The sequence below is a fragment of the Somniosus microcephalus genome, chromosome 4 (assembly GCF_052327205.1).
Source record: "Somniosus microcephalus isolate GS21.2 chromosome 4, FLI_Smic_1.0, whole genome shotgun sequence".
Classification (NCBI taxonomy): Eukaryota; Metazoa; Chordata; class Chondrichthyes; order Squaliformes; family Somniosidae; genus Somniosus; species Somniosus microcephalus.
The window spans coordinates 63,359,245-63,385,753 of record NC_140990.1 but is presented as its reverse complement, the minus strand read 5'-3'; the positions used below and the strand labels follow the sequence as shown (position 1 = coordinate 63,385,753).

General features: G+C 52.1%; 3 protein-coding genes across 3 annotated transcripts in view; 1 reads left to right on the top strand and 2 right to left on the bottom strand.

The window, feature by feature from the left end:
- LOC147119053 (uncharacterized) overlaps positions 1-26,509 on the bottom strand; it is an 81,748-nt gene that overhangs the window by 6,525 nt on the left and 48,714 nt on the right. Inside the window, exons 5-6 of the mRNA XM_085984021.1 lie at positions 24,024-24,106; positions 23,632-23,867 (exon numbers count right to left, since the gene is read on the bottom strand). Of these exons, the coding sequence (XP_085840147.1) occupies positions 23,632-23,867; positions 24,024-24,106 (319 nt within the window). The remainder of the gene's footprint in view (positions 1-23,631; positions 23,868-24,023; positions 24,107-26,509) is intronic.
- Positions 128-14,351, bottom strand: LOC147119056 (uncharacterized). The gene is made up of 2 exons (XM_085984773.1): positions 14,238-14,351; positions 128-884 (listed from the first exon to the last, which is right to left on the bottom strand). Exon 2 carries the CDS (start codon positions 773-775, stop codon positions 221-223), a length of 555 nt encoding a protein of 184 aa, XP_085840899.1. The 5' UTR covers positions 776-884; positions 14,238-14,351; the 3' UTR covers positions 128-220.
- LOC147119055 (uncharacterized) overlaps positions 14,029-26,509 on the top strand; it is a 21,899-nt gene continuing 9,418 nt past the window's right edge. The window contains exon 1 of the mRNA XM_085984776.1: positions 14,029-14,225. The gene's annotated coding sequence lies outside the window, so the exon portion shown is untranslated. The remainder of the gene's footprint in view (positions 14,226-26,509) is intronic.

Genomic DNA, 26,509 nt, shown 5'->3' with positions numbered 1-26,509 from the left:
AACTTGCTGGTGATTCAGCAGGGTAGATGACTGAGTGAATCCCTTCCCACACTCAGGGCAGGTGAACGGCCTCACCCCAGTGTGAACTCGCTGGTGTCTCAGCAGATGTGTTTTGCTTTTAAATCTCTTCTCACAGTCAGAACATTTAAAAGGTCTCTTATCAGTGTGAACAAGTTGGTGTGCCCGCAGCTGGGATGAACGAGTGAAACACGTCCCACACTCAGAGCAGGTGAACGGCCTCTCCCCAGTGTGAACTCGTTGGTGTTTCAGCAGGTTGGATGACTGAGTGAATCCCTTCCCACACACGGAGCAGGTGAACGGTCTCTCCCCAGTGTGAACTCGCTGGTGTCAGCAGGGTGGATGACTGAGTGAATCCCTTCCCACACACGGAGCAGGTGAACGGCCTCTCCCCAGTGTGAACTCGCTGGTGATTAAGCAGGTTGGATGACTGAGTGAATCCCTTCCCACACACGGAGCAGGTGAACGATCTCTCCCCAGTGTGAACTCGCTGGTGTCTCAGCAGGTTGGATGACTGAGTGAATCCCTTCCCACACACGGAGCAGGTGAATGATCTCTCCCCAGTGTGAACTCGCTGGTGTCTCAGTAGGTGAGATGAATTAGTGAAACCTTTCCCACACTCAGAGCAGGTGAACAGCCTCTCCCCGGTGTGACTGCGCTTGTGTCTCGATAGGCCAGAGGATCGGTTGAAGCCTCGTCCACACACAGAACACTTGTACGGTTTCTCCCCACCGTGAATGGTGCTATTTGCTTCCATATTCAAAGGCTGATGATATTCAGTTCCTGATGAATCGAGTGACTCTGTCAGATCTTGATGTGATGTTTGGTTTGATCTTCCTGTCTGCAAATCCTCCCCTTCCAATACCCTGTAAAATGAATTTAAAACAGGAAAAAGGAAGTGAGAGAGAACCCACAAAAAGAGGCAGATTGCGAAATTGATCTTAATGAATCTGGTAATTTGTGGGGCCGGCACCAGAAAAAAGTGACCATGAAAGCTGCTGGATTGTCATAAAATCCCACTGGTTCACTCGTTCACTGGAACCCACCACCCAGTCTGGGCCTACACAAGAACTCTGGCCTCTATATGAGGGGAGAGAGGCGTCAGGGGGAGGGGCAAAGGAGAGGGACTTTATACATCTGCAACTCGACTCGCACTTTGACAGAACCTCCCAAACCCCAGACCTCCACCACCTAGAAGGGCAAAGGCAGAAGGTGCATGGGAACACCATCACCTCCAAGTTTCCCAAGTCACAAACCATCCTGCCTTGGACATGATGGCCTTGCTAGCGACACCCAGAGCCCAAGAATGAATAAAAAATCTGCAGATGTAAAATAGATTAAAAGCCTCTACAGAAATACTTGTTCCTAAAACAATACTCTTTCACATTGAAGGGACAGTGTCTGTTTAACAACCTAATGACCCAGAAATTCGGGTCTCCACGGGTGAGTACGCACGGGGTACTCACGCGTGGGCCCGATGGAAGTGCCGGTTTCCTGCATGCACTGCGCATGCGCGGGAAACCAGCACTTCCGTTCCTCTGAAAGCACGGGTTCAGAGGTCGAATGCGTGCACGGGGGAGTCTGCGCGTGCGCTTTGAATTTACGTTTTTTTTTTTTTTACAGGTTTCTCCGGGAGGGCAAGTCTTTAGAATTTAGAAATGTAAAAAGCAGGTGTAAGGCCTGCTTTTTACAAGGTAAGTGGTCAATTAATTAAAATTAAACCATTTTTGCCACAGGTTTATTATTTTTAAATACTTTAAAGCAAGGTAAATTTATTTTTAGCCCCGTTAGAATATAAAATTATTTTTTCCAAAAATTTAAATTGTTTAAAATAGTTATTTAATGTAATTTATAGTTTATTTAAAAAGTGTGATTTAAAAAAAAATTCCTGTCAAGACTTATGAATGGGCTTTTCCCTCCTCCGATTGGCTCTCCATGGCCCACGTGATCACAGGGGACGCATCGAACCAACTGCGCCCCTAACACGCGGGCCCACAGCTCAACGGCCGGCGTGCTAGGTAAGTGCAGGTCGGAGGCTTGCACCCGCGGGAAGCCCCTGACCTGAATTTCTGGGCCAATCTCCCCCAGAATCCACCTCCCCTGACAGCCCCACATTGGAAATTGTTGGGTCCTCCTGGGCTCAGAAGTACTGGGGGTTAAACCCAGCAGCTTCTCCTCCATCTCCACTCCAGCTCAAATTGAAGCAACAAAAAGACCTCCACAGGCGACCAGGGACCGACTTCCGCATCCAGCGCCCGCCCTGATACAAGCCGGCTCTGGATTGGCGGCTCTGCTGTGTCGATCCAGTTGTGGTTTCTCCTGTCCGGTCAGTCCCGCGCATGCTCAGCTCACACTGTCCTGTGGTTGACAGGAGCTTCGGACCAATAGGAAGAGGGGGCGGGGCTGGAGGACCGAGCGGGCGGTGGGTCCTCCAACCAATCGGAGTGTGTGAGGGGCGGGGCTTAACCTTTAAACCTGAACAACAGAAGGTGAGCTGAGCATGCGCGGACCTTGGCAACAGCCGCTGACACATCAGGTGAGAGAGCTCAGGGAGCGGGTTAATGAACCCCGGGGGGGACGCGGGCTGCTCACACCCCGAGTGCGGCCCCAGGCCCCATTATTAAAACACTCAACATTATCCGCTTCACAAACACCCGGGGTGGTCCTCAGGCCCCGAACAAGAGCCTCCGGGCTGGCCGTTTGCCCCGAGCGGGGCGGCAGCTGTGGGGCTTTCTCCCGGTGACAGGCCCGGGGTAACGGCCACCATCTTGAGAGGCTCAGGGGCAGCCGGGCGCATGCGCGGCCCCCTTGGCCAGGAACCAGGAGGAGAGAATCTTGTCAATTTATATCCTGGACTCACAGAGAATTTTATACATTTCAATGAGATCCCCTCTCATTCTTCTAAACTCTAGTGAATACAGACCTAGTCGACCCAATCTCTCCTCATACGACAGTCCTGCTATCCCAGGAATCAGTCTGGTGAACCTTCACTGCACTCCTTCTATGGCAAGTATATCCTTTCTTAGGTAAGGAGACCAAAACTGCACACAGTACTCCAGGTGTGGTCTCACCAAGGCCCTGTATAACTGTAGTAAGACATCCTTGCTCCTGTACTCAAATCCTCTTGCAATGAAGGCCAACATACCATTTGCCTCCCTAACTGCTTGCTGCACCTGCATGTTTGCTTTCAGTGACTGGTGTACAAGGACACCCAGGTCTCTTTGTACATCAACATTTCCCAATCTATCACCATTTAAATAATACTCTGCCTTTCTGTTTTTTCTACCGGAGTGGATAACTTCACATTTATCCACGTTATACTGCATCTGTCATGTATTTGCCGACTCACTCAACTTGTCTAAATCGCCTTGAAGCGTCTTTGCATCCTCCTCACAACCCCACCTAGTTTCGTGTCGTCAGCAAACTTGGAAATATTACATTTGGTTCCCTCATCCAAATCATTGATATATATTGTGAATAGCTGGGGCCCAAGCACTGATCCCTGCGGTATCCCACTAGTCACCGCCTGCCACCCTGAGAAAGACCCATTTATTCCTACTCTCTGTTTCCTGTCTGTTAACCAATTTTTAATCCATGCCAGTATATTACCCCCAATCCCATGAGCTTTAATTTTGCACACTAACCTCTTATGTGGGACTTTAATCAAAGGCCTTCTGAAAATCCAAATACACCACATCTACTGGTTCTCCCTTATCTATTCTACCAGTTACATCCTCAAAAAACTCCAGTAGGTTTGTCAAACTTGATTTCCCTTTCATAAATCCATGCTGACTCTGTCTAATCCCACTGATATTTTCTAAGTGTCCTGTTATCACATCCTTTATAATCGAGTCTAGCATTTTCCCTACTACTGATGTTAGGCTAATAGTGGGGTTACATTTGCCACCCTCCAATCTGCAGGAACTGTTCCATAATCTATAGAATTTTGGAATTGCTGTTTGTGGGATGTTGCTGAGCGCAAATTGGCTGCCGCTTTTCCTACATTACAACAGTGACTCCACTTCATTGGCTGTAAAGCGCTTTGGGACGTCCGATGGTCGTGAAAGGCGCTATATAAATGCAAGTCTTTCTTTTCTTTCTTTAAGTTCTTTGTTTCTCTTTTTCACTCCATTTTGACCCAGACTGTCTAGCAATGGAGGGGTTATCATAGAATCACAGAAATTTAAGGCACAGAGGAGGCCATTCGGCCCATCGTGCCCGAGCCGGCCGAAAAACAGCTTTCCAGCCTAATCTCACTTTCCAGCTCTTGGTCCGTAGCCCTGCAGGTTACAGCACTTCATGTGCATATCCAAGTACTTTTCAACTGAGAGGAGGGTTTCTGCCTCCACCACCCTTTCAGGCAGAAAGTTCCAGACCCCCACCGCCCTCTGAGTGGAAAAAAGTTCTCCTCACCTCCCCTGTAATCCTTCTACCAATTACTTTAAATCTATGGCCCCTGGTTATTAACCTCGCTGATAAGGAAAATAGGTCCTTCCTACCCACTCTATCCAGGCCCCTCATAATTTTATACACCTCAATCAAATCTCCCTCAGTCTCCTCTGTTCCAAAGAGCAGTTAGTAACAGAGATTGGAGAAGTTTGGGGCTTTTTCTTTGCACTGAAGCAGCGAAGGATGAGGGCCAGCCTGATGGAGGTCCTCAAGACCATGAGGGCTATTGATCAAAGGCAAATGACAGATTCCTCTCCGGGCACCTCAAAGTCCACATGCGCCGCTCTTGTTGGGTTTAGAACGCGCATGCTCAGGGGCAGAGTCCCAGAACCAGCTGCTAGTGGGCATGCTCAGGGGCAGAGTCCCAGGACCAGCTGCTAGTGGGCATGCTCAGGGGCTGCAGAGTCCCAGAACCAGCTGCTAGTGGGCATGCTCAGGGGCAGAGTCCCAGGATCAGCTGCTAGTGCACATGCTCAGGGGCAGAGTCCCAGGACCAGCTGCTAGTGGGCATGCTCAGGGGCAGCAGAGTCCCAGGACCAGCTGCTAGTGGGCATGCTCAGGGGTAGAGTCCCAGGACCAGCTGCTAGTGGGCATGCTCAGGGGCCCAGAGTCCCAGGACCAGCTGCTCGTGGGCATGCCCAGGGTAGCAGAGTCCTAGGGCCAGCTGCCAGTGCACATGCTCAGGGGCAGCAGTGTCCCAGGAACAGCTGCTAGTGCGCATGCTCAGGGGCGGAGTCCCAGGACCAGCGGCTAGTGCGCATACTCAGGGGCAGAGTTCCAGGACCAGCTGCTAGTGGGCATGCTCAGGGGCAGCGGAGTCCCAGAACCAGCTGCTAGTGGGCATGCTCAGTGGCAGCGAAGTCCCAGGACCAGCTGCTAGTGGGCATGCTCAGGGGCAGAGTCCCAGGGCCAGCTGCTAGTGCGCATGTTCAGGGGCATAGTTCCAGGACCAGCTGCTAGTGGGCATGCTCAGGGGCGGAGTCCCAGGACCAGCTGCTAGTGCGCATGCTCAGGGGGAAGCAGAGGCCCAGGACCAGCTGCTAGTGGGCATGCTCAGGGCAGCAGAGTCCCAGGACCAGCTGCTAGTGCGCATGTTCAGGGGCATAGTTCCAGGACCAGCTGCTAGTGGACATACTCAGGAGCAGTGAAGTCCCAGGACCAGCTGCTAGTGGGCATGCTGAGGGGCGGAGTCCCAGGACCAGCTGCTAGTGCGCATGCTCAGGGGCAGCAGAGTCCCAGGACCAGCTGCTAGTGGGCATGCTCAGGGCAGCAGAGTCCCAGGACCAGCTGCTAGTGCGCATGCTCAGGGGTAGCAGAGTCCCAGGACCAGCTGCTAGTGCGCATGCTCAGGGGCAGCAGAGTCCCAGAACCAGCTGCTATGGGCATGCTCGGGGGCAGAGTCCCAGGACCAGCTGCTAGTGGGCATGCTCAGGGGCAGCAGAGTCCCAGAACCAGCTGCTATGGGCATGCTCAGGGGCAGAGTCCCAGGACCAGCTGCTAGTGGGCATAGAAACATAGAAGATAGGAGCAGGAGTAGGCCATTCAGCCCTTTGAGCCTGCTCCGCCATTCAATGAGATCATGGCTGATCATCCAAATTCAGTACCCTGTCCCTGCCTTCTCCCCATATCCCTTGATCCCTTTAGCCTGAAGAAATATATCCAACTCCTTTTTGAATATATTTAATGAACTGGCCTCCACCGCCCTCTGTGGCAGAGAATTCCACAGGTTCACCACTCTCTGGGTGAAGAAATTCCTCCTCATTTCAGTCCTAAATGTCCTACCCCTTATCCTTAGACTATGACCCCTGGTTCTAGGCTCCCCGGCCATCATAAACATCCTTCCTGCATCTAGTCTGTCCAGGCCTGACAGAATTTTATAGGTTTCGATGACATCCCCTCTCAATCTTCTAAACTCCAGTGAGTATAAGCCCAATCGACACAATCTCTCCTCATATGTCATTCTTGCCATCCCAGGTATCAGCCTGGTGAATCTTCGCTGTACTCCTTCCATGGCAAGAACGTCCTTCCTCAGGTAAGGCGACTAAAACCGCACACAATACTCAAGGTGCGGTCTCACCAAGGCCCTGTACAGCTGTAGCAAGACATCCTTGTTCCTGTACTCGAACCCTCTTGCTACGAAGGCCAACATACCATTTGCCTTTTAACCGCCTGCTGCACCTCCATGCTCAGGGGCAGAGTCCCAGGACCAGAGTTCCAGGACCAGCTGCTAGTGGGCATGCTCAGAGGAAGAGTCCCAGCACCAGCTGCTAGTGCGCATGTTCAGGGGCAGCGAATTCCCAGAACCGGCTGCTAGTGCGCATGCTCAGGGGCAGCGAAGTCCCAGAACCAGCTGCTAGTGCGCATGCTCAGGGGCAGCAAAGTCCCAGAACCAGCTGCTAGTGCGCATGCTCAGGGGCAGCGAAGTCCCAGGACCAGCTGCTAGTGCGCATGCTCAGGGGCAGAGTCCCAGAACCAGCTGCTAGTGCGCATGCTCAGGGGCAGAGTCCCAGGACCAGCTGCTAGTGGGCATGCTCAGGGGCTGCAGAGTCCCAGAACTAGCTGCTAGTGGGCATGCTCAGGGGCAGCAGAGTCCCAGGACCAGCTGCTAGTGGGCATGCTCAGGGGCAGCAGAGTCCCAGGACCAGCTGCTAGTGCGCATGCTCAGGGGAAGCAGAGTCCCAGGACCAGGTGCTAGTGGGCATGCTCAGGGGCAGCAGAGTCCCAGAGCCAGCTGCTAGTGGGCATGCTCAGGGACAGCAGAGTCCCAGAACCAGCTGCTAGTGTGCATGCTCAGGGGCAGAGTCCCAGGATCAGCTGCTAGTGCACATGCTCAGGGGCAGAGTCCCAGGACCAGCTGCTAGTGGGCATGCTCGGGGCAGCAGAGTCCCAGGACCAGCTGCTAGTGGGCATGCTCAGGGGTAGAGTCCCAGGACCAGCTGCTAGTGGGCATGCTCAGGGGCCCAGAGTCCCAGGACCAGCTGCTAGTGGGCATGCCCAGGGTAGCAGAGTCCCAGGACCAGCTGCTAGTGCACATGCTCAGGGGCAGCAGTGTCCCAGGAACAGCTGCTAGTGCGCATGCTCAGGGGCGGAGTCCCAGGACCAGCGGCTAGTGCGCATACTCAGGGGCAGAGTTCCAGGACCAGCTGCTAGTGGGCATGCTCAGGGGCAGCGGAGTCCCAGAACCAGCTGCTAGTGGGCATGCTCCGTGGCAGCGAAGTCCCAGGACCAGCTGCTAGTGGGCATGCTCAGTGGCAGCGAAGTCCCAGGACCAGCTGCTAGTGGGCATGCTCAGGGGCAGAGTCCCAGGACCAGCTGCTAGTGCGCATGTTCAGGGGCATAGTTCCAGGACCAGCTGCTAGTGGGCATGCTCAGGGGCGGAGTCCCAGGACCAGCTGCTAGTGGGCATGCTCAGGGCAGCAGAGTCCCAGGACCAGCTGCTAGTGCGCATGTTCAGGGGCATAGTTCCAGGACCAGCTGCTAGTGGACATGCTCAGGGGCAGCGGAGTCCCAGAACCAGCTGCTAGTGGGCATGCTCAGTGGCAGTGAAGTCCCAGGACCAGCTGCTAGTGGGCATGCTGAGGGGCGGAGTCCCAGGACCAGCTGCTAGTGCGCATGCTCAGGGGTAGCAGAGTCCCAGGACCAGCTGCTAGTGGGCATGCTCAGGGCAGCAGAGTCCCAGGACCAGCTGCTAGTGCGCATGCTCAGGGGTAGCAGAGTCCCAGGACCAGCTGCTAGTGCGCATGCTCAGGGGCAGCAGAGTCCCAGAACCAGCTGCTATGGGCATGCTCGGGGGCAGAGTCCCAGGACCAGCTGCTAGTGGGCATGCTCAGGGGCAGCAGAGTCCCAGAACCAGCTGCTATGGGCATGCTCAGGGGCAGAGTCCCAGGACCAGCTGCTAGTGGGCATAGAAACATAGAAGATAGGAGCAGGAGTAGGCCATTCAGCCCTTCGAGCCTGCTCCGCCATTCAATGAGATCATGGCTGATCATCCAAATTCAGTACCCTGTCCCTGCCTTCTCCCCATATCCCTTGATCCCTTTAGCCTGAAGAAATATATCCAACTCCTTTTTGAATATATTTAATGAACTGGCCTCCACCGCCCTCTGTGGCAGAGAATTCCACAGGTTCACCACTCTCTGGGTGAAGAAATTCCTCCTCATTTCAGTCCTAAATGTCCTACCCCTTATCCTTAGACTATGACCCCTGGTTCTAGGCTCCCCGGCCATCATAAACATCCTTCCTGCATCTAGTCTGTCCAGGCCTGACAGAATTTTATAGGTTTCGATGACATCCCCTCTCAATCTTCTAAACTCCAGTGAGTATAAGCCCAATCGACACAATCTCTCCTCATATGTCATTCTTGCCATCCCAGGTATCAGCCTGGTGAATCTTCGCTGTACTCCTTCCATGGCAAGAACATCCTTCCTCAGGTAAGGCGACTAAAACCGCACACAATACTCAAGGTGCGGTCTCACCAAGGCCCTGTACAGCTGTAGCAAGACATCCTTGTTCCTGTACTCGAACCCTCTTGCTACGAAGGCCAACATACCATTTGCCTTTTAACCGCCTGCTGCACCTCCATGCTCAGGGGCAGAGTCCCAGGACCAGAGTTCCAGGACCAGCTGCTAGTGGGCATGCTCAGAGGAAGAGTCCCAGCACCAGCTGCTAGTGCGCATGTTCAGGGGCAGCGAATTCCCAGAACCGGCTGCTAGTGCGCATGCTCAGGGGCAGCGAAGTCCCAGAACCAGCTGCTAGTGCGCATGCTCAGGGGCAGCAAAGTCCCAGAACCAGCTGCTAGTGCGCATGCTCAGGGGCAGCGAAGTCCCAGGACCAGCTGCTAGTGCGCATGCTCAGGGGCAGAGTCCCAGAACCAGCTGCTAGTGCGCATGCTCAGGGGCAGAGTCCCAGGACCAGCTGCTAGTGGGCATGCTCAGGGGCTGCAGAGTCCCAGAACTAGCTGCTAGTGGGCATGCTCAGGGGCAGCAGAGTCCCAGGACCAGCTGCTAGTGGGCATGCTCAGGGGCAGCAGAGTCCCAGGACCAGCTGCTAGTGCGCATGCTCAGGGGAAGCAGAGTCCCAGGACCAGGTGCTAGTGGGCATGCTCAGGGGCAGCAGAGTCCCAGAGCCAGCTGCTAGTGGGCATGCTCAGGGACAGCAGAGTCCCAGAACCAGCTGCTAGTGTGCATGCTCAGGGGCAGAGTCCCAGGATCAGCTGCTAGTGCACATGCTCAGGGGCAGAGTCCCAGGACCAGCTGCTAGTGGGCATGCTCGGGGCAGCAGAGTCCCAGGACCAGCTGCTAGTGGGCATGCTCAGGGGTAGAGTCCCAGGACCAGCTGCTAGTGGGCATGCTCAGGGGCCCAGAGTCCCAGGACCAGCTGCTAGTGGGCATGCCCAGGGTAGCAGAGTCCCAGGACCAGCTGCTAGTGCACATGCTCAGGGGCAGCAGTGTCCCAGGAACAGCTGCTAGTGCGCATGCTCAGGGGCGGAGTCCCAGGACCAGCGGCTAGTGCGCATACTCAGGGGCAGAGTTCCAGGACCAGCTGCTAGTGGGCATGCTCAGGGGCAGCGGAGTCCCAGAACCAGCTGCTAGTGGGCATGCTCCGTGGCAGCGAAGTCCCAGGACCAGCTGCTAGTGGGCATGCTCAGTGGCAGCGAAGTCCCAGGACCAGCTGCTAGTGGGCATGCTCAGGGGCAGAGTCCCAGGACCAGCTGCTAGTGCGCATGTTCAGGGGCATAGTTCCAGGACCAGCTGCTAGTGGGCATGCTCAGGGGCGGAGTCCCAGGACCAGCTGCTAGTGGGCATGCTCAGGGCAGCAGAGTCCCAGGACCAGCTGCTAGTGCGCATGTTCAGGGGCATAGTTCCAGGACCAGCTGCTAGTGGACATGCTCAGGGGCAGCGGAGTCCCAGAACCAGCTGCTAGTGGGCATGCTCAGTGGCAGTGAAGTCCCAGGACCAGCTGCTAGTGGGCATGCTGAGGGGCGGAGTCCCAGGACCAGCTGCTAGTGCGCATGCTCAGGGGTAGCAGAGTCCCAGGACCAGCTGCTAGTGGGCATGCTCAGGGCAGCAGAGTCCCAGGACCAGCTGCTAGTGCGCATGCTCAGGGGTAGCAGAGTCCCAGGACCAGCTGCTAGTGCGCATGCTCAGGGGCAGCAGAGTCCCAGAACCAGCTGCTATGGGCATGCTCGGGGGCAGAGTCCCAGGACCAGCTGCTAGTGGGCATGCTCAGGGGCAGCAGAGTCCCAGAACCAGCTGCTATGGGCATGCTCAGGGGCAGAGTCCCAGGACCAGCTGCTAGTGGGCATAGAAACATAGAAGATAGGAGCAGGAGTAGGCCATTCAGCCCTTCGAGCCTGCTCCGCCATTCAATGAGATCATGGCTGATCATCCAAATTCAGTACCCTGTCCCTGCCTTCTCCCCATATCCCTTGATCCCTTTAGCCTGAAGAAATATATCCAACTCCTTTTTGAATATATTTAATGAACTGGCCTCCACCGCCCTCTGTGGCAGAGAATTCCACAGGTTCACCACTCTCTGGGTGAAGAAATTCCTCCTCATTTCAGTCCTAAATGTCCTACCCCTTATCCTTAGACTATGACCCCTGGTTCTAGGCTCCCCGGCCATCATAAACATCCTTCCTGCATCTAGTCTGTCCAGGCCTGACAGAATTTTATAGGTTTCGATGACATCCCCTCTCAATCTTCTAAACTCCAGTGAGTATAAGCCCAATCGACACAATCTCTCCTCATATGTCATTCTTGCCATCCCAGGTATCAGCCTGGTGAATCTTCGCTGTACTCCTTCCATGGCAAGAACGTCCTTCCTCAGGTAAGGCGACTAAAACCGCACACAATACTCAAGGTGCGGTCTCACCAAGGCCCTGTACAGCTGTAGCAAGACATCCTTGTTCCTGTACTCGAACCCTCTTGCTACGAAGGCCAACATACCATTTGCCTTTTAACCGCCTGCTGCACCTCCATGCTCAGGGGCAGAGTCCCAGGACCAGAGTTCCAGGACCAGCTGCTAGTGGGCATGCTCAGAGGAAGAGTCCCAGCACCAGCTGCTAGTGCGCATGTTCAGGGGCAGCGAATTCCCAGAACCGGCTGCTAGTGCGCATGCTCAGGGGCAGCGAAGTCCCAGAACCAGCTGCTAGTGCGCATGCTCAGGGGCAGCGAAGTCCCAGAACCAGCTGCTAGTGCGCATGCTCAGGGGCAGCGAAGTCCCAGGACCAGCTGCTAGTGCGCATGCTCAGGGGCAGAGTCCCAGAACCAGCTGCTAGTGCGCATGCTCAGGGGCAGAGTCCCAGGACCAGCTGCTAGTGGGCATGCTCAGGGGCTGCAGAGTCCCAGAACTAGCTGCTAGTGGGCATGCTCAGGGGCAGCAGAGTCCCAGGACCAGCTGCTAGTGGGCATGCTCAGGGGCAGCAGAGTCCCAGGACCAGCTGCTAGTGCGCATGCTCAGGGGAAGCAGAGTCCCAGGACCAGGTGCTAGTGGGCATGCTCAGGGGCAGCAGAGTCCCACAGCCAGCTGCTAGTGGGCATGCTCAGGGACAGCAGAGTCCCAGAACCAGCTGCTAGTGTGCATGCTCAGGGGCAGAGTCCCAGGATCAGCTGCTAGTGCACATGCTCAGGGGCAGAGTCCCAGGACCAGCTGCTAGTGGGCATGCTCGGGGCAGCAGAGTCCCAGGACCAGCTGCTAGTGGGCATGCTCAGGGGTAGAGTCCCAGGACCAGCTGCTAGTGGGCATGCTCAGGGGCCCAGAGTCCCAGGACCAGCTGCTAGTGGGCATGCCCAGGGTAGCAGAGTCCCAGGACCAGCTGCTAGTGCACATGCTCAGGGGCAGCAGTGTCCCAGGAACAGCTGCTAGTGCGCATGCTCAGGGGCGGAGTCCCAGGACCAGCGGCTAGTGCGCATACTCAGGGGCAGAGTTCCAGGACCAGCTGCTAGTGGGCATGCTCAGGGGCAGCGGAGTCCCAGAACCAGCTGCTAGTGGGCATGCTCAGTGGCAGCGAAGTCCCAGGACCAGCTGCTAGTGGGCATGCTCAGTGGCAGCGAAGTCCCAGGACCAGCTGCTAGTGGGCATGCTCAGGGGCAGAGTCCCAGGACCAGCTGCTAGTGCGCATGTTCAGGGGCATAGTTCCAGGACCAGCTGCTAGTGGGCATGCTCAGGGGCGGAGTCCCAGGACCAGCTGCTAGTGGGCATGCTCAGGGCAGCAGAGTCCCAGGACCAGCTGCTAGTGCGCATGTTCAGGGGCATAGTTCCAGGACCAGCTGCTAGTGGACATGCTCAGGGGCAGCGGAGTCCCAGAACCAGCTGCTAGTGGGCATGCTCAGTGGCAGTGAAGTCCCAGGACCAGCTGCTAGTGGGCATGCTGAGGGGCGGAGTCCCAGGACCAGCTGCTAGTGCGCATGCTCAGGGGTAGCAGAGTCCCAGGACCAGCTGCTAGTGGGCATGCTCAGGGCAGCAGAGTCCCAGGACCAGCTGCTAGTGCGCATGCTCAGGGGTAGCAGAGTCCCAGGACCAGCTGCTAGTGGGCATTCTCAGGGGCCCAGAGTCCCAGAACCAGCTGCTATGGGCATGCTCGGGGGCAGAGTCCCAGGACCAGCTGCTAGTGGGCATGCTCAGGGGCCCAGAGTCCCAGAACCAGCTGCTAGTGGGCATGCTCAGGGGCAGAGTCCCAGGACCAGCTGCTAGTGGGCATAGAAACATAGAAGATAGGAGCAGGAGTAGGCCATTCAGCCCTTCGAGCCTGCTCCGCCATTCAATGAGATCATGGCTGATCATCCAAATTCAGTACCCTGTCCCTGCCTTCTCCCCATATCCCTTGATCCCTTTAGCCTTAAGAAATATATCCAACTCCTTTTTGAATATATTTAATGAACTGGCCTCCACCGCCCTCTGTGGCAGAGAATTCCACAGGTTCACCACTCTCTGGGTGAAGAAATTCCTCCTCATTTCAGTCCTAAATGTCCTACCCCTTATCCTTAGACTATGACCCCTGGTTCTAGGCTCCCCGGCCATCATAAACATCCTTCCTGCATCTAGTCTGTCCAGGCCTGACAGAATTTTAAAAGTTTCGATGAGATCCCCTCTCAATCTTCTAAACTCCAGTGAGTATAAGCCCAATCGACACAATCTCTCCTCATATGTCATTCTTGCCATCCCAGGTATCAGCCTAGTGAATCTTCGCTGTACTCCTTCCATGGCAAGAACCTCCTTCCTCAGGTAAGGCGACTAAAACCGCACACAATACTCAAGGTGCGGTCTCACTAAGGCCCTGTACAGCTGTAGCAAGACATCCTTGTTCCTGTACTCGAACCCTCTTGCTACGAAGGCCAACATACCATTTGCCTTTTAACCGCCTGCTGCACCTCCATGCTCAGGGGCAGAGTCCCAGGACCAGAGTTCCAGGACCAGCTGCTAGTGGGCATGCTCAGGGGCAGCGAAGTCCCAGGACCAGCTGCTAGTGCGCATGCTCAGAGGAAGAGTCCCAGCACCAGCTGCTAGTGCGCATGCTCAGGGGCAGCGAAGTCCCAGGACCAGCTGCTAGTGCGCATGCTCAGGGGCAGAGTCCCAGAACCAGCTGCTAGTGCGCATGCTCAGGGGCAGCGAAGTCCCAGGACCAGGTGCTAGTGCTAATGTTCAGGGGCTACACTCTGGGTAACGGTCGTTAACGGTTGAAGAGTCGGAATTACCGGCGGAAGGCGAGTTTTTTCAGCTAGTCGGACGAGCGGAGAGGGACGGGGAAATAAATGACGGTAAACACAAACCTGGGAGTCCGAGGGTCCCGGGAAGCGAACGGAGCGGATTCAGCCTCGCGGAGCGGGTCAGAATTCCTCAGAGACACGTGATCGCGGCCTCAGTGACGTCATCGCCTATGGACACGTGACCCGGGTCCACGGCCTGATTGACGGATACTTCCGACCAGTAGGGAGCGAGCGGGGCGGGGCTGGAGGAGCGAGTCGGCGGCGGGTCCTCCAACCAATCGGGGAGCCCGAGGGGCGGGACTAGCGCCGGCTGATTTTCTGATCTGCAGGGCAGCGAGTTTCTCCAGTCCCTTGTTCAGGGCCCGGGGCCAGGGGAGGCTGTGGGCCTTTATTCCCCTTATTGGACACAAGGCTCTTTGTCTCACAACACACTGGCTCAGGTTTTAATAGAGACTTTTTAAATTCATGACTAAAAGCAGATAAACTCCGTGGAGCAAAATATTTAATATTTCGGAGTAAAAAAATTGTTATTTTCCTCTGTGGAATTTGTAAGTTTCAGACAATAACAACGATTTGTATTTATATAACGTATTTAATATAGTAAAATGTCCCAACGCGCTTCACGGGAACGTTATAAAACAAAATCTAACACCGGGTACAAACCAAGCATATTCCCATAAGGAGGAAAGACGGGGCGTCCAAAGCTCGAGCTCCCTGGATAACAAAGGATGTAGAGGTTAGAATAAAACAGAAAAAGGAGGTTTATGACAAATGTCAGGTACAGAATACAGTCAAAAACCAGGAGAATACAGAGAGTCCGGGGGAAATTGAAAAAGGATATATGAAAGAAAGACTTGCATTTATATAGCGCCTTTCACGACCACCGGACATCTCAAAGTCCCTGTTGTAATGTGGGAAACACGGCAGCCAATTTGTGCACAGCAAGCTCCCACAAACAGCAATGTGATAATAACCAGGTAATCTGTTTTTGTTATGTTGGTTGAGGGATAAATATTGGCCAAGACACCGGGGATAACTCCCCTACTCTTCTTCAAAATAGTGCCATGGGATCTTTTACATCCACCTGAGAGGGCAGACGGGGCCTCGGTTTAAAGCCTCATCAGAAAGACGGCACCTCCGACAGTGCAGCATTCCCTCAGCACTGCACTGGAGTGTCAGCCTAGCTTTATGTGCTCAAGTCCCTGGAGTGGGACTTGAACCCACAACCTTCTGACTCAGAGGTGAGTGTGCTACCCACTGAGCCACAGCTGACACCAGGGAGAGAATACGAGAAAAGATTAGTGGGTAACGTAAAAGGGAACCCAAAAATCTTTTATAAACATATCAAAAGTAAAAGGATAGTTAATGGAATGGTGGGGCCGATTAGGGACCAAATAGGAGCTCATCATACAGAGGCAGAGGGCGTGGCTGAGGTACTGAATGAGTACTTAGCATCTGTCTCCACAAAAGAAGAGGATGAAGTTAATGTCGCAGTAGAGGAGGGGGGAGTAGAGAAATTGGACAGGATAAAAATGGATAGAAAGGAGGTGCTAAATAGGTTGTCATCACTCAAAGTTAACAAGTCACCCGGTCCAGATGTGATGCATCCTAGATTGCTGAGGGAAGCTAGGGTGGAGATAGCAGAAGCTCTGACCACAATCTTTCAATCTCCCTCAGATATGTGGGAGTGGTGCTAGAAGACTGGAGGATTGCAAATGTTACACCCTGCTTAAAAAAGGGGAGAGGGATAAACCTGGTAACTACAGGCCAATCAGTCTAATGTCAGTGACGGGTGAACGACTAGAGACCATTGTCAAGGACAAAATTAATTCTCACTTGGAGAAGCATGGGTTAATAAGGGGCAGGCAGTATGGATTTGTTAAAAGTAAATTGTGTCTGACTAAACTGATTGAGTTCTTTGATGAAGTAACAGAGGGTTGATGAAGGTAGTGTAGTAGATGTATATATGGACTTTCAAAAGGCATTTGATAAAATACCACATAAGAGACTTACTCGGAAAATAGAAGCACAGGGAATTAAAGGGATGATGGTAATTTGGGTATATAATTGGCTAAGGGAGAGGAGGCAGTGAGCAGTGCTGAGGGATGTTTTTCTGACTGGAGGGAAGTATGCAGTGGGTTCCCCCAGGGGTCAGGATTAGGACCATTGCTTTTCTTGTTTTATATATAAATGACCTGGACTTGGGCATAGGTGTACAATTTTGAAGTTTATGGACGATACAAAACTTGGCAACGTAGTAAATAGTGAGCATAGTAGTAGCAGATTTAAGAAGGACAGAGAGTGAAATGAGCAGACACAAGGCAGATGAAATTAAATGAGGATAAGTGTGAAGTGATGCTCTTTGGGAGAAACAACAGGGAGAGGCCGTATAATCTGAATGGGACTATTTTGAGGGGGTGCAAGAGCAGAGGGACCTGGGGGTCCATATTCACAAATCTTTGAAAGTACCACGGCAAGTTGGTGAGGCGGTTCAGAAAGCGTATGGGATACTTGGCTTTGCAAATAGGGCCATTGAATACAAAAACAAGGAAGTTACACTAAACCTTTACAAATCACTAGGAACATAGGACAGGAGGAGGCCATTCAGCCCCTCGAGCCTGTTCCGCCATTCAATGTGATCATGGCTGATCATCCAAACTCAGTACCCGGTCCCTGCCTTCTCCCCATACCCCTTGATCCCTTTAGCCTTAAGAAATATATCCAACTCCTTCTTGAATATATTTAATGAATTGGCCTCTACTGCCTTCTGTGGTAGAGAATTCCACAGGTTCACCACTCTGTGGGTGAAGAAATTCCTCCTCATTTCTGTCCTAAATGGCTTACCCCTTATCCTTAGACTGTGACCTCTGGTTCTGGATTCCCCGACCATCGGGAACATCCTCCCTGCATCTAGTCTGTCCAGTCCTACCAGAATTTTATAAGTTTCAATGAGATCCCCTCTCATTCTTCTAAACTCCAGTGAGTACAAGCCCAATTGACCCAATCTCTCCTCATACTTCATTCCTGCCATCCCAGGTATCAGCCTGGTGAATCTTCGCTGAACTCCTTCCATGGTAAGAACGTCCTTCCTCAGATAAGGCGACCAAAACTGCACACAATACTCAAGATGTGGTTTCACCAAGGCCCTGTACAACTGCAGCAAGACATCCTTGTTCCTGTACTCAAACCCTCTCGCTATGAAGGCCAACATACCATTTGCCATCTTAACCGCCTGCTGCACCTGCATGCTTACCTTCAGCGACTGGTGCACAAGGACACCCAGGTCTCCTTGCACTTCACCTTCTCCCAATCTATTGCCATTCAGATAATCTGCCTTCCTGTTTTTGTCACCAAAGTGGATAACCTCACATTTATCCACGTTATATTGCATCTGCCATGCTTCTACCCAATCACCCAACCTGTCCAAATCATCCTGGAGTTTCTCGGCATCCTCCTCACAGCATGCACGCCCACCCAGCTTTGTGTCATCTGCAAATTTGGAGATATTACATCTAGTTCCCTTGTCTAGATCATTAATATATATTGTGAATAGCTGGGGTCCAAGGACCGATCCCTGCGGTACCCCACTAGTCACTGCCTGCCACTCGGAAAAAGACCCATTGATTCTAACTCTTTGCTTTCCTTGCCCCCAATCCCATGTGCCTTAACTTTACACGCTAATCTCTTATGCGGGACCTTATCTAAAGCCTTCTGAAAGTCCAAATACACCACATCCACTAGTTCTCCCTTATCTATTTTACCAGTTACATCCTCAAAAAAATTCCAGTAGATTAGTCAAGCACGATTTACCTTTTGTAAATTCACGTTGACTTTGGCCGATCCTGTCACTGTTTTCCAAGTGCTCTGCTATTACATCTTTTATAATAGACGCTAGCATTTTCCCCACTACCAATGTCAGGCTTACCGGTCTGTAATTCCCCGTTTTCTCTCTACCACCTTTTTTGAATAGTGGGGTAACATTAGCTACCCTCCAATCCATGGGAGTTGTTACAGATTCCATCGAATGTTGGAAGATGATCAGCAATGCATCTACTATTTCTAGGGCCACTTCCTTAAGTACCCTGGGATGTAGATTATCAGGCTGATCTGTGACCTAACTCCATACACCCGCCTTTGGCCCATATCCCTTAATACCTTTGGTTTGTGGCGACACGCCACCATTGGACATAATCCGCTCACGGCGGCACGGACAGTTTACGCAGGCGCACTGCCGGCAGCAGCCGCCCCCAGCCGTGGGCCCTTTCCTCCGGCAGCTTGTTTCCCGTAGGGACAGGCTGCCGGGAGCACTTCCTGTCTGGGGAGTATTTAAGTGGTTGCGCGGGCTTTTTAAGCACTTCTTTTTGCCATGATGTAAATTAAAGCAGTTATAGAGTCATAGAGTCATAGAGTTTTACAGCACAGAAAGAGGCCCTTCGGCCCATCGTGTCTGCGCCGCCCATCCATCCCTGTCCAGTCTAATCCCATTTTCCAGCATTTGGTCCATAGCCTTGTATGCAATGGCATTTCAAGTGCTCATCCAAATGCTTCTTGAATGTTGTGAGGGTTCCTGCCTCCACCACCCTTTCAGGCATTGAGTTCCACATTCCAACCACCCTCTGGGTGAAAAAGTTCCTCCTCAAATCCCCTCTAAATCTCCTGCCCCTTACCCTGAATCTATGCCCCCTTGTTATTGACCCCCCCACTAAGGGGAAAAGTTCCTCTTTATCTACCCTATCTATGCCCCTCATTATTTTGTACACCTCAATCAGGTCCCCCCTCAGCCTTCTCTGCTCCAAGGAAAACAACTCCAGCCTGTCCAGCCTCTCTTCATAGCTGAGGCGCTCCATCCCAGGTAACATCCTGGTGAATCTTCTCTGCACCCTCTCCAAAGCAATCACATCCTTCCTATAGTGAGGCGACCAGAACTGCACACAGTACTCCAGCTGTGGCCTCACCAGCGTTTTGTACAGCTCCATCATAACCTCCCTGCTCTTATATTCTATGCCTCGGCTAATGAAGGCAAGTATCCCATATGCCTTTTTAACCACCTTATCTACCTGCTCCGCTGCCTTCAGGGATCTATGTACATGTACACCAAGGTCCCTCTGACCCTCTGTACTTCCTAGGGTCCTACCACTCATTGTGTATTCCCTTGCCTTATTTGTCCGTCCAAAATGCATCACCTCGCACTTTTCAGGGTTAAATTCCATTTGCCACTTTTCCGCCCATCTGACCAACCCGTTTATATCGTCCTGTAGCCGGAGGCTTTCCTCCTCGCAATTTACCACCCCACCAATTTTCGTGTCATCTGCGAACTTACTGATCATACCTTTTACATTTTCATCCAAATCATTCATGTAGATCACAAACAATAAGGGACCCAGCACCGATCCCTGAGGTACCCCACTGGACACAGGCTTCCAGTCACAAAAGCAACCTTCGACCATCACCCTCTGCCTCCTGCCACTCAGCCAGTTTAGGATCCAACGCGCCAAGGCACCCTGGATCCCATGGGCTCTTACCTTCTTGACCAGTCTCCTATGCGGGACTTTGTCAAAAGCTTTACTGAAGTCCATGTACACCACATCCACAGCATTTCCCTCATCCACCCCACTAGTCACCCCCTCGAAAAATTCGATCAGATTTGTTAGACATGATTTACCCTTGACAAAGCCATGCTGACTATCCCCGATTAATCCTTGCCTCTCCAAGTGGAGATTAATTTTGTCCCTCAGAATTTTTTCCAATAATTTCCCCACCACAGATGTTAGACTCACTGGCCTGTAATTCCCTGGTTTATCCCTGCTACCCTTCTTGAATAATGGTACTACGTTAGCTGTTCTCCAGTCCTCTGGTACATCCCCTGTGGCCAGAGAGGTTCTGAAAATTAGTGTCAGAGCCCCTGCAATCTCCTCCCTTGCCTCCCACAGCAGCCTGGGATACATCTCGTCCGGGCCTGGGGATTTATCCACTTTTTGGCCCGCTAAAACCGCTAGCACCTCCTCCCTCTCGATGCTAATATGTTCAAGTATGTCACAGTCCCCTTGCCCGATTTCTATGTCTGCATCGTCTTTCTCCATAGTGAACACAGATGCAAAAAATTCATTTAAAACCCCGCCTACATCCTCTGGCTCTACACACAGATTGCCACTTTGGTCCCTAATGGGCCCTACCCTTTCCCTGGTTATCCTCTTGCCCTTAATATACTTATAAAACATCTTAGGATTTTCCTTTATTTTGCTCGCCAGTGTTATTTCATGGCCCCTCCTCGCCCTCCTAATTTCTTTTTTAAGTATGCCCCTGCACTTTTTATACTCCTCTAGGGCTTCTTCTGTCTTTAGTCTTTTGTAACTGCCAAAAGCCCCCCTTTTGTTTCTAATGCATTTTTGTAGAGTTGTGTTCCATCAACTCTGGTCTCGACTCCCACGTTTGCTGCGGTATCTCAACAGGGTAACAAAAACCTATCAATCTCAGATTTAAAATTAACAATTGATCTCGCATCAATTGCCATTTGCGGAAGAGAGTTCCAAACTTCTACCACCCTTTGTGTGTAGAAGTGTTTCCTAATTTCACTCCTGAAAGGTCTGGCTCTAATTTTTAGACTATGTCCCCAGTCCTAGAATCCCCAACCAGCGGAAATAGTTTCTCTCTATCTACCCTATCTGTTCCCCTTAATATCCTGAAAACTGCGATCAGATCACACCTTAACCTTCTAAATTCCAGGGAATACAACCCTAATTTGTGTAATCTCTGCTCGTAACTTAACCCTTGAAGCCCGGGTATCATTCTGGTAAACCTACGCTGCACTCCCTCCTAGGCCAATATATCCTTCCTAAGGTGTGGTGCCCAGAACTGCTCACAGTACTCCAGCTGTGGTCTAACCAGGGTTTTGGCCTCAGCTGGAGTCTTGCGTACAGTTCTGGGCACCACACTTTAGGAAGGATGTCAAGGCCTTGGAGAGGGTACAGAGGAGGTTGACCAGGATGGTACCAGGGATGAGGGACTTCAGTTATGTGGAGAGATTGTAGAAGCTGGGATTGTTCCCCTTAGAGCAGAGAAGGTTAAGAGGAGACCTAATAGAGGTGTTCAAAATGATGAGGGGTTTTGATCGATCAGGTAGGGAGAAACTGTTCAATCTGGCAAGTGGGTCGGTCACCAAAGGTCACAGATTTAAAATAGTTGGTAAAAGAACTAGAGCGGAATGAGGAGAATTGTTTTCACACAGAGGGTTGTTAAGATCTGGAACGCACCATCTGAAAGGATGCTGGAATCAGGTTCCACAGGAACTTTCAAACAGTAATTGGACGTGTACTTGAAGAGGACTAGTTTGCAGAGTTCTGGGGATAAAGCTGGGGTTTGGGACTAAATTGGACAGCTCTTTCAAAGTGCCGGCACAGACACGATGGGCCGAATCACCTCCTTCTGTGCTGTTAGATTCTATGATCAGTGTGAAGACGCTGGTGACTCTTAAAGCTCTTTGAGCTTTTAAAACTCTTCCCACAGTCAGAACATTTAAAGGGCCTCTCGTCAGTGTGAAGTGGCGGTAGGGATTGTGGAAGCATTGGTAATAATTTTCCAAAACTCCCTGGACTCAGCAAAGGTCCCGGCAGATTGGAAAACTGCTAATGTAACACCCTTATTTAAAAAGGGTAGTAGGCAGAAGGCTGGAAACTATAGACCTGTTAGCCTAACATCTGTGGTTGGTAAAATGTTAGAGTCCATTATTAAGGAGACAGTAACGGGACATTTGGATAAACATAATTTAATAGGACAAACTCAGCATGGTTTCATGAAGGGGAAGTCATGTTTGACAAATTTGCTTGAGCTCTTTGAGGAAGTAACATACAGGGTGGATAAAGGGGAACCAGTGGACGTAGTGTATTTAGACTTCCAAAAGGCATTTGACAAGGTGCCACACAAAAGATTATTGCTCAAGATAAAAAATCACGGGATTGGGGGTAATATTCTGGCGTGGGTGGAGGATTGGCTCTCTAACAGAAAGCAGAGAGTTGGGATAAATGGTTCATTCTCAGACTGGCAATCAGTAACTAGTGGTGTTCCGCAGGGGTCAGTGCTGGGTCCCCAACTCTTTACAATCTATATTAACGATTTGGAGGAGGGGACCGAGTGTAACATATCAAAGTATGCAGATGATACAAAGATGGGAGGGAAAGTAGTGAGTGAGGAGGACATAAAAAACCTGCAAAGTGACATAGACAGGCTAAGTAAGTGGGCAGAGATTTGGCAGATGGAATACAATACTGGAAAGTGTGAGGTTATGCAGTTTGGCAGGAAAAATCATAGAGCAAGTTATTATCTTAATGGCAAGAAACTGGAAAGTACTGTAGTACAAAGGGATCTGGGGGTCCTGGTGCACGAAACTCAAAACGTTAGTATGCAGGTGCAGCAAGTGATCAAGAAGGCCAATGGAATGTTGGCTTTTATTGCTAGGGGGATAGAATATAAAAACAGGGAGGTATTGCTGCAGTTGTACAAGGTATTGGCGAGACCGCACCTGGAATACTGCATACAGTTTTGGTGTCCATACTTAAGAAAAGACATACTTGCTCTCGAGTCAGTACAAGGAAGGTTCACTCAGTTAATCCCGGGGATGAGGGGGTGGTCATATGAAGAGAGGTTGAGTAGATTGGGACTCTACTCATTGGAGTTCAGAAGAATGAGAGGCGATCTTATTGAAACATATAAGATTGTGAAGGGGCTTGATCGGGTGGATGCGGTGAGGATGTTCCCAATGATGGGTGAAACTAGAACGAGGGGGCATAATCTTAAAATAAGGGGCTGCTCTTTCAAAACTGAGATGAGGAGAAACTTCTTCACTCAGAGGGTGGTAGGTTTGTGGAATTTGCTGTCCCAGAAAGCTGTGGAAGCTACATCATTAAATAAATTTAAAACAGAAATAAATAGTTTCCTAGAAGTAAAGGGAATTAAGGGTTACGGGGAGCGGGCAGGAAATTGGACATGAGTCTAGGTTCGGAATGGTCATGGCCCTGTGGGTAGTGGAGCGGGCCCAGCGGCCGTGTAGCCTGGTTCTGCTCCTACTTCTTGTGTTCTAATTCTGTGTTATATTTCAGGAGATGGTTTTATTCCTGTTCCTGGCTGGGGTGGAGATCGCCTTTACAGAAGGTAAGTACTGTAGAAAATATAGGGACAGAGTGATCTCCTGGAAGAGTTTCGATCGCCTAGATGGGTCGGAGAGGAATTTCCCAGATTTTTTCTCCCAAATTGGCCATTGGGTTTTTTATCTGGTTTTTCGCCTCTCCCGGGAGATCACATGGGTTCGGGTGGGATGGTGAGTGATAGAAGATTTGAGGTTAGGATCAGATCAGCCATGATCTTATTGAATGGTGGAGCAGGCTCGAGGGGCCGATTGGCCTACTCCTGCTCCTATTTCTTATGTTCTTATGTAACAAGCTGGTGTGACAGGAGGATGGATGACTGAGTGAATCCCTTCCCACACATGGAGCAGGTGAACGGCCTCTCACCAGTGTGGAGGAGCCGGTGTCCCTTCAGCTCCTGGGGGCTTTTAAAGCTCTTCCCACAGTCAGAACATTTAAAGGATCTCTCGTCAGTGTGAACAAGCTGGTGTGTCTGCAGGTTGGATGACTCACTGAATCGCTTCCCACACATGGAGCAGGTGAATGGCCTCTCCCCAGTGTGGAGGTGCTGGTGTCTCTGCAGGTTGGCTGTCTGAGTGAATCCCTTCCCAAAATCGGAGCAGGTGAACAGTCTCTCCCCAGTGTGAGCTCGCTGGTGTTGCTTGAGCTCCCGGGGGCTTTTAAAACTCTTCCCACAGTCAGGACAGTTAAAGGGTCTCACATCAGTGTGAACAAGCTGGTGTTTCTTCAGATCCCCGGGGCTTTTAAAGCTTTTCCCACAGTCAGAACACTGAAATGGTCTCTCCCCAGTGTGAACTCACTGGTGTTTGCAGGTGGGATGAACAAACAAATCCCTTTCCACACACGGAGCAGGTGAACAGACTGTCCCTGGTGTGACTTCGCCATTGAACTTCTATTGCAGACGGGGAACTGAATCCCTTTCCGCCGTCCCCACCTTTACCCAGTTTCTCCCCGGTGTGACGGTGCACATGTCTCACCAGGTCAGGCAATTGGCTGAATCCGCGTCCACACACTGAACACGTGTGCGGTTTGTCATCACTGCGATCGCTGCTTTCTCCTTCCATGTGCAAAGGCCGATGATATTCAGGTCCTGATGAATCGAGTGCCTCTGTCAGATCTTGACGTGATGTTTGGTCTGAGCTTCCCACCTGTAACTGCTCCACTTCTATAACCCTGTAAATTGAGTTCAGAAAAGGATCAGAGGCAAACTGTTGTTTAATTTTCCCCTTTCCGAACCTAGGGGCAGTGAAGCTGATTTTAAGGCTCCAGCTGCTGCACAGGTTGGTTGAAAGGATCAGCAGTAATGGCGGCTGTAATACCTACAAGTCCCCGCGCTCCAGAAAGTGCTCTGTTGACGCCGAGTCCCGCGCATGTGCTCATGGCCCCCGCGCTCTCCCTCCTGCTCCACAATCGCCCATCCCGATCGGTCTGCAACACGCATGCTCAGTGCACAAAACCCTACGGTTGGAACACCGGTTGCGCATGCGGAGCCGCAACATCTGGTACGTGTGCGTGGCTCAAGTTGGTGTTTCGCCTCAGCCGCCAGGGAGGTACGCATGCGCAGGACGACCCAACACTCTTCCTGTCAGCAATCACTCCCTCATTTCTTTAATAAAAACAGAAAATGCTGGAAATACTCAGCAGGTCAGGCAGCATCTGTGGAGAGAGAAACAGAGTTAACGTTTCAGGTCGATGACCTTTCGTCAGAACTGCTTGTTCTTTAGTGTCAGCCAGTGGCTCAGTTGGTAGCACTCTCGCCTCTGAGTCAGAAAGTTGTGGGTTCAAGTCCCAGCCCAGAGACTTGAACACCAAGTCTAGGCTGACACTCCAGTGCAGTGCTGAGGGAGTGCGGCACTGTCGGAGGTGTCATTTTTTGGATGAGACGTTAAACTGAGGTCCTGTCTGCTCTCTCAGGTGGATATAAAAGATCCCATGGCACTATTTCGAGAAAGACAGGCTTGCATTTATATAGTGCCTTTCATGACCAGCAGATGTCTTGAAGTGCTTTACAGCCAATGAGGTACTTTTGGAGTGTAGTCACTGTTGTAATGTGGGAAAGAGCAGGGGAGTTATCCCCCGGTGTCCTAGCCAATGTTTATCCCTCAATTAGCCCAACAAAAAGATAGATTATCTGGTCATTATCACATTGCTGTTTGTGGGAGCTTGCGGTGCGCTTACTGACTTCCGCGGTTCCTACACCAGAACCGGGGTCACAGTCTAAGGATAAGGGGTAGGCCATTTAGGACAGAGATGAGGAGGAATTTCTTCACCCAGAGAGTGGTGAACCTGTGGAATTCTCTACCACAGAAGGCTGTAGAGGCCAATTTATTAAATACTAGCTGGAGTGCCCGGCGGTGCCGAGGCTTTTTCGAGGGCATGTTGTTGTTGGAAGAGAGAGAGAGAGCGACTGGGAGGAAGAGAGAGAGTGACTGGGGGGAAGAGAGAGAGGGACGGGGGGGAAGGGAGAGAGGGACTGGGGGGGAAGGGAGAGAGGGACTGGGGGGGAAGGGAGAGAGGGACTGGGGGGAAGGGAGAGAGGGACTGGGGGGGAAGGGAGAGGGACTGGGGGGGAAGTGAGAGAGGGACTGGGGGGGAAGTGAGAGAGGGACTGGGGGGGAAGAGAGAGAGCGACTGGGGGGGAAGAGAGAGAGCGACTGGGGGGGAAGAGAGAGGGACTGGGGGGGAAGAGAGAGGGACTGGGGGGGAAGAGAGAGAGCGACTGGGAGAGAAGAGAGAGAGCGACTGGGGGGAAGAGAGAGAGCGACTAGGGGGAAGAGAGAGAGCGACCTGGGGGGGAAGAGAGAGAGCGACTGGGGGGAAGAGAGAGAGCGACTGGGGGGAAGAGAGAGAGCGACTGGGGGGGAAGAGAGAGAGTAACTGGGGGGGAACAGAGAGAGCGACTGGGGGGGAAGAGAGAGAGCGACTGGGGGGAAGGTGGCCCGATGGACCCCTGCGAAGGAAGGAAGAAGGTAAGCTCTCCCTCCCTGTCCCACCCCCTCACTCTTTCCCTCCCTGTCCCACCCCCTCACTCTTTCCTCCCTCACCCTCTCTCTCCCTCCCCGTCTCTCCCTCCCTCACCCTCTCTCTCTCCCTCCCCCTCTCTCCTCCCCCCACCCTCTCTCTCTCCCCTCCGCCCACCCTCTCTCTCTCCCCTCCCCCCACCCTCTCTCTCTCCCCTCCCCCCACCCTCTCTCTCTC